At 44.0% G+C, this 9255-nt stretch overlaps 1 protein-coding gene across 1 annotated transcript in view; it reads right to left on the bottom strand.

Moving 5' to 3' along the window:
• The window catches only part of AVL9 (AVL9 cell migration associated), a 106001-nt gene that overhangs the window by 35424 nt on the left and 61322 nt on the right, over positions 1-9255 (bottom strand). The window contains exon 8 of the mRNA XM_089657840.1: positions 4306-4346. Within this exon, the coding sequence (XP_089513966.1) occupies positions 4306-4346 (41 nt within the window). The remainder of the gene's footprint in view (positions 1-4305; positions 4347-9255) is intronic.

The raw sequence follows: 9255 nt of genomic DNA, 5'->3' as shown, positions 1-9255 counted from the left end.
CTGATGATAAAGGTATCCTCTGGTGGTTAATGAGGTGACTGCTGCCAGGGATGATGGTCTGGACCTATTTCCCAAATCCTCCAGCCTGGGCGGACTCCTGGAAAGCTGGGCTGAGATGTGGAGGCTGAGAGTCGTGGTCGTCCCTGTCTGCTGGTCGTCCCTGTCTGCTGATCGCTGGTCGTCCCCTATGTGCAGCGCTAAAATGTTGTGAGCCAATAAAAATCAGTAAAATTAATATCAATAGAAAGTCCCAATATGATAGTGACAGGATGCTTCTTAAGTTATGGTGACTCTGGACCCGGTATCAGTGCAAAAATTGGAAGGTAATGCACACTCACCAGACGCGCATAATATTTGCGCCTTGCAATAGTAATCCAGATGTCATCAAGTAGAGAACCGGTTTGGAGATGGTCTTCCCTCTATGGGCTAATGGGTCATCACATAGGATAATAAGAGGCTGATGAAGACACTCTTCGTTCACTAGGTGTCTCTCTCTCCAGTAGGTGTCTCTCAGGATGTATGAGTATCCTCTAGGAAGTACTGGTCCGTCCCTGGTATAGTGGGTCTGCAGGCTTAAAAAGCTCCCCAGAGGCTAGCAGCAAGCGATCACCCACCCTATAGACACATTCAGTCCTTGGCATTGAAGATCGGACAAGTGGATGAGTGAAAAGTTTAAACGATGCGAGAGATCTGCCCGATCCAGCCAAATGTGAGCGATGTGGAGCCCCCCCCGGGTGATCCCATACAATGGGGGTCTGCAGTGTTCAGATGAATGGGCGATCAGGGCGTAGCTGTCTATGCAGCTGCTGCATCGCCTGCTCTCTGCTCTCACTCATCCACTTGTCCGATCTTCAATGCCAAGGACTGAATGTGTCTATAGGGTGGGTGATCACTTGCTGTTAGCCTCTAGGGAGCTTTTTAAGCCTGCAGACCCACTATACCAGGGACGGACCAGTACTTCCTAGAGGATACTCATACATCCTGAGAGACACCTACTGGAGAGAGACACCTAGTGGACGAAGAGTGTATTCGTCAGCCTCTTATTATCCTATGTGATGACCCATTAGCCCATAGAGGGAAGACCATCTCCAAACCGGTTCTCTACCTGATGACATCTGGATTATTATTACAAGGCGCAAATATTATGCGCGTCTGGTGAGTGTGCATTACCTTCCAATTTTTGCACTGATACCGGGTCCAGAGTCACCATAACTTAAGAAGCATCCTGTCACTATCATATTGGAACTTTCTATTGATATTAATTTTATTGATTTTTATTGGCTCACAACATTTTAGCGCTGCACATAGGGGACGACCAGCGATCAGCAGACAGGGATGACCAGCAATCAGCAGACAGGGACGACCACGACTCTCAGCCTCCACATCTCAGCCCAGCTTTCCAGGAGTCCGCCCAGGCTGGAGGATTTGGGAAATAGGTCCAGACCATCATCCCTGGCAGCAGTCACCTCATTAACCACCAGAGGATACCTTTATCATCAGGCTGTACCTTCACGGGACCTTCGGCTACATGGAATTTCTATGTGCACATTAAATTGCACTTCCGGTGAGTGGGCAATTTTTCTACACCTTCATGTTAGGATGCTGGAATATACCCATTTGGATTGAAGTCATATATACCCCATCACTGGACTATACCTATTTGGACTGATATCATATTACCTCGGACTGTTTACCATTCAGTTTATAGGACCTTTTCTACTTTTTGTCATATTTTGTCATATTTATGACAGTGTGCTTTATCTGTATAGCGCTGCACACCCCATTTTTATGTTATATGTAAATATAACTTAAAGCTGTTGTAAAAGGTTCAAGGTTTCTTACCTACATATATTCTATGCATGCAGGTAAAAAACCTTCAGCCCGCCCCCCTAATACTTATCTGAGCCCCATCGCGTTCCAGCAATGTGCACTCCGGCACTCTCCCACCTCATTGGATGAGACAGCAGCGTGAGCCATTGGCTCCCGCCGCAATCAATCACAGCCAGTGAGCCAATGAGGAGAGGGGGGATGTGGCTGAGCTGCAGCTGTGTGTGAATGGACACACAGAGCAGCAGCTCACTCCAAGCCTGCTTGGGTGACCCCATAGCAAACTGCTTGTACTGGGGACACCTGGCAGGAGGGAGGGGCCAGGAGCGCTGGCGGGGGACCTGAGAAGAGGAGGATTGGGGCTGCTCTGTGCATGTACATGTTTTTGTTTTTTTTTTTTAAACATTGCCTTAAATATCACTTTAAAGCAGGGGTGGGCAACTGTGGCCCTCCAGCTGTTGTAGAACTACAAGTCCTATGAGGCATTGCAAAACTGACAGTTACAAGAATGACTCCCAAAGGCAGAGGCATGATAGGACTTGTAGTTCACCAACAGCTGGAGGGCCACAGTTGCCCACCCCTGCTTTAAAGGTTACTATTTGCAAACTCATGTTAGAAGGCTGTAGGTGGCTCTCAGGTGAGACTTTCTGCAGCAACAGATATACACTGACCGTTGATGCTGTCAAGCTACTGTCATTATTAGGTTTGTTGATTTCATCCAGCCATAAGTTTTACATTAATAGACTTCTATTAAGAAAAATCAGGTGGGCTACCATTGCTGACTGCCTGGTTACTTGACTTCCATTCTTTAAAGTGTATTTCCACTTTTGGAGTCACATTTGAAAGAATACCACTATGCTGTATGTTTGTAATGTGTTCATTAACACAGCATACCTAATAAAACTGGAAAAAAACATTTCTTACTTTTTAGAAGGGAGAGCTCAATAGTGGTAGTACACATTTCCTAACCACTTCCTGTCCGGGCACTTTCCCCCCCTTCCAGTCCGGGCACTTTCCCCCCCTCCCCCCCTTCCAGTCCGGGCACTTTCCCCCCCCCCCCCCCTTCCAGTCCGGGCACTTTCCCCCCCTTCCAGTCCGGGCACTTTCCCCCCCTTCCAGTCCGGGCACTTTCCCCCCCTTCCAGTCCGGGCACTTTCCCCCCCTTCCAGTCCGGACACTTTCCCCCCCTTCCAGTCCGGACACTTTCCCCCCCTTCCAGTCCGGACACTTTCCCCCCCTTCCAGTCCGGACACTTTCACCCCCTTCCAGTCCGGACACTTTCACCCCCTTCCAGTCCGGACACTTTCACCCCCTTCCAGTCCAGACACTTTCACCCCCTTCCAGTCCAGACACTTTCACCCCCTTCCAGTCCAGACACTTTCACCCCCTTCCAGTCCAGACACTTTCACCCCCTTCCAGTCCAGACACTTTCACCCCCTTCCAGTCCGGACACTTTCCCCCCTTCCTGACCAGGACAATTTTCAGCTTTCAGTGCTATCACACTTTGAATGACAATTGCGCGGTCATGCAACACTGTACCCAAATGAATTTTTTACCATTTTTTTGAGACAGATAAAGCTTTATTTTGGTGGTATTTATTCACCGCTGGGATTTTTATTTTTTTTACTATGTAAATGAAAAAGTCCAAAAATTTTGAAAAGTTTTTTTTTTAATAAAATTTTGCAAATAAATAATATTTCATCATAAATCTTGCCCAAAATTTATTCCGTTATTTTTTTAGTAAAAAAAAAAAAAAAAATCCTAATTAGTTTATAACCAAAAATAATAATTTTTAAACTTTTTTTTTACATTTTTATTTTATTTTTTTTATATTTTTTATTTTTACATACCGTCACCCTAGCAGTACAGTGTCACCATGGTGACACTGTACTACTTGTGGGGGGTGATGAAGATTTTTTTTTTTCTTTTTACACGGATTGCTTTTACACCCATATAGGATGTAAAAGCAATCATTTCTCTTTCTCTCTGTCTGCATGCTTGCAGTCATTGAGAAGTACTGAGTGAGCTGTGATTGGTCACAGCTTGTCACATGGTACAAGGGTGTTGTGAATAGCCTTGTACCATGTGACCTCTGTGATCATTCACAGATTTCACACGTAGTAAGCAATGATGTCACAAGTGACATCTTGCTTACTACTTTGCATGTCATCACTGATTCGCCAATCAGTGATCACATGATCGGGACCTCGTACAGAGGTCCCGTCCGACGATCGGTGTTTCACTGTGTCCGGAGGACACAGCGGGCACCGGATCGCGGTGGTGCGCGCTCCCAGGGAGCGCGCACAGCTAGAAAAGGCGGGTGCCGTTTATGAACAGCAACCCGCCCCTGGAGTGCCACCACCCTGCCGTTTATAAACAGCAGGCGGACGGCAAGAGGTTAAAAATGATACTAATCACTTCCACTGGTACATAATGTTCAACATAAACAACATGGCCTTACACATAATGCCGCCTCACCTTATGCCTGAACTGAAGTACCAGGTCCCGCGGAGATAGGCCTGAAAATGAGAAGTATTCATTATTTTATATAAAAAAAATCATTTTTGCTCCATACAGTAATTTATCAGTAATTACATTTTTTTTGGTATATGTAGGTTTAGCACAACATTAGAAATCAGTTTAAGTGATATTAAATCCTCATTTTTTAAAAAATCACTTTCAGCAGCTGGATGAATTACTTAATTCTTTATCTTTTACTCTTTGCCTATGTACTATTTGGCTGGTGCCACAGCTACTGACCCAGGTTTCCTTTTTCAGCGTGGCCCTTTTCTCTTGCAGCATCTTATGCAGCTGCCCTTGCATCAGGGACTAGGGTTGTATCTCCCTACACTGCGCTACAATAGAAACACACAGCCCTGTAGCCTAGGGATGACAAGGAATTCCCTTGCTCCTCCCTTCTCTAAGCCAACAGACTGATTGAAGACTACATTGTGCACGGTGAGCTCCTTCCTGTAAAGACTACACCTTCAAGGAAACAGCAGCATTGAAATGCTGTTTGGCTGGTACCACAACTCCTGCCACAGGTTTCCTTTTTCAGCATGGCCTTCTTCTCTTGCAGCATCCTATGCAGCTGCCCTCGCAACCCTAGTCCCTGATGCGTCTCCCTACACTGTGTGCTACAATAGAAACACACAGCCCTGTAGCATAGGGATGGCAAGGCATTCCCCTACTCCTCCCTTCTCCAAGCTAACAGACTGATTGGAGACTACATTGTGCACGGTTAGTGCTCTTCTGTAAAGACTGCAAGTTCAGGGAAACAGCAGCATTGAAAATTACAAACAGCAAGTGCTGAAGTAAGAATGTTAAATACTGTGGAATGTTTTTTTCTATTGTGCTTAATGTGTTATGCAAGAAAAAAAGAATGGTTGAGGCTTTAATACTACATAAACCATAAGCAATACAGAACACCATCTAGCATTCTCTTCAAAGAACATTTAGTACTATAAGGTTACTGTGAACTTGGAAATATTGTCTTATTAGCTGCTTGTGAACAACTTCTTAATGTTCTTTTTCTAAAAATAAAACCACCTGTTTTATTAACCACCTCAATACTTGGTCAATTCTGACATTTCTCTCATACCTGTAAATATTAGAAAATTACTTAAAACCCCCAAACATATATTTTTATGCACTACAGTTAACAATCCTTAGATGTGGTAAGAAAATAATAATTAACTAGAAAAGCTTCAATTTCTGGGGAAATTGTGTGAAGTGTTCTTGCCTCCACCAGTAGTCTACAACTGGAGTGGGAGGAGTAACTGGGGGGAGTGGGCGGAGTAACTGTGAAAAGGTCAATGGGCGGCGTGCGTTGCAAACAAATGGTCATATTGTGAAAACTATCAGGACTATGGCTTAGCCGTGGACATTTTTAGTGGCAGCAGGGATAGCTGAACGTTTTGATATAAGATTTGTGTAGATGGGCTTGAAAATGAGGGAGTGATGGCAGTTTAGAAATCATGTCCTGATTTTTCAGCTCACACTCTAGCTTTTTTCAGCTCCCACTCTAGTTTTGCACATTCCGCCATTCATTCCTATGGGACCAATTTCACCACAAAAACGCCGATATTTCATGAACCATTCGGCGAAACGTTCCACAAAGTAATAGCACACCAATCGGGAACAATCCGCACGTTTCGGTATATTACTGTCTATGTAGTGTAAGAACTGTGGGAGGAGTTAGGGGGGTAAATTTGGCTATAATAAGAATACATATGTGAGATAACAGGAGTGGTCTGCCATGCAACAACACTTAACTATACAGTATTATTCACAGGGACAGAAGAACTGGGTGTGGCAGCAAACATTAACATTCCTTTACTGCAACAGAATAGACAGTTATAAACATGTATCAGTAATCAATAGAGTTGCCTAAAAAAGGGGATGAGACATACTTCATTTCAGAGAATATAGCTGTTAATTTAAAAGGGTCTGCAGGTACAGAAAAAAAAACTATAAAAATAACAAAAATGCCAAAAATGTGCCAAAAGTGCTGTTGAAGAGTTGATAAAAAAAACAATGTGGACTGAGTGGCGTCAGCCCTATTCAGTGTCTATCAAAGTACTGAATCACTCCCACCCTCAGATCTATAACAAAAAAAAGTAATAATTCTGTAGTTAAGAACTAGGAGGGCTCTCTGGGAAAACAAAGGAAGTGTGCAGAGGACACAGGACAGCTCTTAACTTCTGACAAGATTAACAATTTTTTTTTTGCACCTAAACAGATATAACAAAATGCTTCCCCTGGTATAACAAAAATGGTATATTAAACAGATAGGAGAAATTCACACTTAAAACACAGTTTGAAGCCCAATTCACGGCAAATAAAATATAATGCCTTGCATTCAGGTTGCATCCACACTGAAGGGGTTAACTGCTTGTTTTGTCTAGGGCAGTGGTCGGCAAGCCGCGGCTCGCGAGCCACATGCGGCTCTTTACAAACTTTAATGCGGCTCTTCTGTGTGCCGGGCGCCCGCTCCCCTCCCTCCTCTCGGGCAGCCACCCCAAAAGTCAGGACTCTGCAGCTAGCCCAGCAATGGGCAAACTACAGCCCGGCGGACCTTTTAATCCGGCCCGCGGAGCGTGGCAAACATTGGCTGTCAGGATGTAGGCGGGGCAGCGTGACGAACTCCTCTCCTCTCACAGTCCGCCCTGAAGACCGGAACGGCGCGGGAAAACGGCGAGAGGAACGCGCGGAGCAAAGGTAAGTGAATTGACACAATATGGGGAATGAATTACTATAGGGGGGATGAATTACTATATGGGGGATGAATTACTATAGGGGGGATGAATTATTATAGGGGGGATGAATTACTATAGGGGGGATGAATTACTATAGGGGGGATGAATTACTATGGGGGGGATGAATTACTATGCGGGATGTATTACTATATGGGGGATGTATTTTCAGTTTTAAAAATGTGGCTCTCAAAATAAAAGTTGAAAAAAAAGGTTGCCCACCACTGGTCTAGGGGAAGAGACAAGAGAAACCATTTTACCTACATGATCCTCCACTCCCCCACTATTCGGAAGTGGACTGTCCCATGTTATCCTCACATCCAGAGCTATGGACCCTGCTCTGGTCTTGATGCTGTAAGGACCCTAGACTGGCCGAGCGTGGGGGTGCACATGCTGCAGGGATCAGTCTATCAGTCTAGCTATGGTGAGGAGCAGAGAATCAGGTCTGTAAATCTCCTTTCATTTTTCCCCTAGGCATAAACGAGCAACGAACACTTGCAGTGCAAAACAAGCCCACTGCAAGGGATATTTTTTATTTTTTTTTTCCCCTGGAGTTGGGATTTAAAGCTGATGTTTGGGGATTTTGGGGTGAAAAGCACCCTACACAATAGTAATGTGTAATGTTATGTATCCCATTACCTGCAGGCTGCTGCTTCTGCCAAATATCCTTCTTGCTGTGACTGGATACTGTGCTGAGCATCTGTACTCATGAATTTTAAGAATTACCTGCAGGTGCTGCTACAGAAAAAGAGGAATTTTGACTTGCCTATACATTCAGTATCTTGAGGTACAGTACAGACACAGTCGGAGTGTTCCTAGACTCTGGACTATAGGCTTGTACTTTCAGGTGATTGGACACAATAAAAAAAAAAGCTTTGGAGATTATGTCTCCTGGATGTCTCCCCTATAACTCTACCCCACTCCGAGTCCTCAGTTTTGTAGCAATGAAGAGTAACCAAGAAATAGAAGGAACGGTGGCCTGTGTCCTCAACTGTACTCCAAAATATGGAATTTACAGACAAGTCAAAAAATTCCTCTTATCTTAAATTGTACAGTACAGGAAACAGGATGGGACGTCCCCAAGCAATGAATGAGAAGGGTGGTCAAAGGTGGCAAACAGAACTGTGCCAACAGGCACAACAATAGCAAGAAGAGTTAAAAGACCGAACTTCAGAGTGCTGCTTCAGATGCTGAGAGCTTTGTCTGCAGAAGATTTGGTAGCAGATCTGGTAACACTTTAAAAGGTATGAACAAAGTACCAAGTGGCGGCCTTACAAAGCTGAGCTACAGAGGACTGATGTTGGAATGACCAGGAAAGACCCACTCACCTGGTGGAGTGGGCAAGTAGAAGCGCAGGAGAATTGTCCTTTAATAGTGTAAGCTCTAGCAATCAGCTCTCTTATCCATCGATCCATAGTGGGATTGAAAGCAGGATGCCACCTGCAAGGTCCTGAAGACAGGAAAAACAGAGATTCCACCTTCCAGATAGAAGCTGTTGCTTTACGGTAGGCTCTGATAACATCCAGACAATGAAGAGCAATTACCTTTTTGTGCTTTGAAGCAGGGCACAAGGATGACAGTAATATGTTTTCATTGAGGTGGAAAACTGATACCACCGTAGGAAGGATGGTCTTGGGCAGAGGAATGGCTCCAAATCTTTCACTGAAAGTAAGAGCTGAAACTAAAGCGGAACTTCACCAAAAAGGGAAAATTCTGTTTTTCCACCTCCTTCCCCCCTTCCCTTTAACTTTAGGGCACTAAAGACCCGAAGACTGGTGAAGAACTGCCCTAGGTGAGGACAGTGCTGTATCCCTGGACAGGTAAATGACCTTTTATTAAAAGTCAGCAGCCACAGTATTTGTAGCTGCTGATTTTAAATTGTTTTGGGATGAGACTAAAGATCCTCTTTAACCTTCTTGGCGGTCTGATTATTTTCGATTTTTTGTGCTGAAAGCGGTACAATTATTTTGCATGGAAATATGTAGTTTTTTATTGTAGGCTGTAATTTTTAGGAATAACTCTGTGAAATCTGTCCGAACAAGAGTCTAGTAAACATCCCGGGGATGATAAAAATTGAAACACGAAGTCATAAATTATAATTTAATAAATAATCATACAAAATAATAATAATATAATAATAAATTTAATTCAATAATATAATCAAACCAAACAC

The sequence above is a fragment of the Staurois parvus genome, unplaced genomic scaffold (genome assembly GCF_062004578.1).
Source record: "Staurois parvus isolate SC_StPar_1 unplaced genomic scaffold, SC_StPar_1.0 ptg001034l, whole genome shotgun sequence".
Taxonomy (NCBI): domain Eukaryota; kingdom Metazoa; phylum Chordata; class Amphibia; order Anura; family Ranidae; genus Staurois; species Staurois parvus.
Note: the sequence above shows the minus strand (reverse complement) of the source record. Positions and strands in the feature narration are given on the sequence as shown.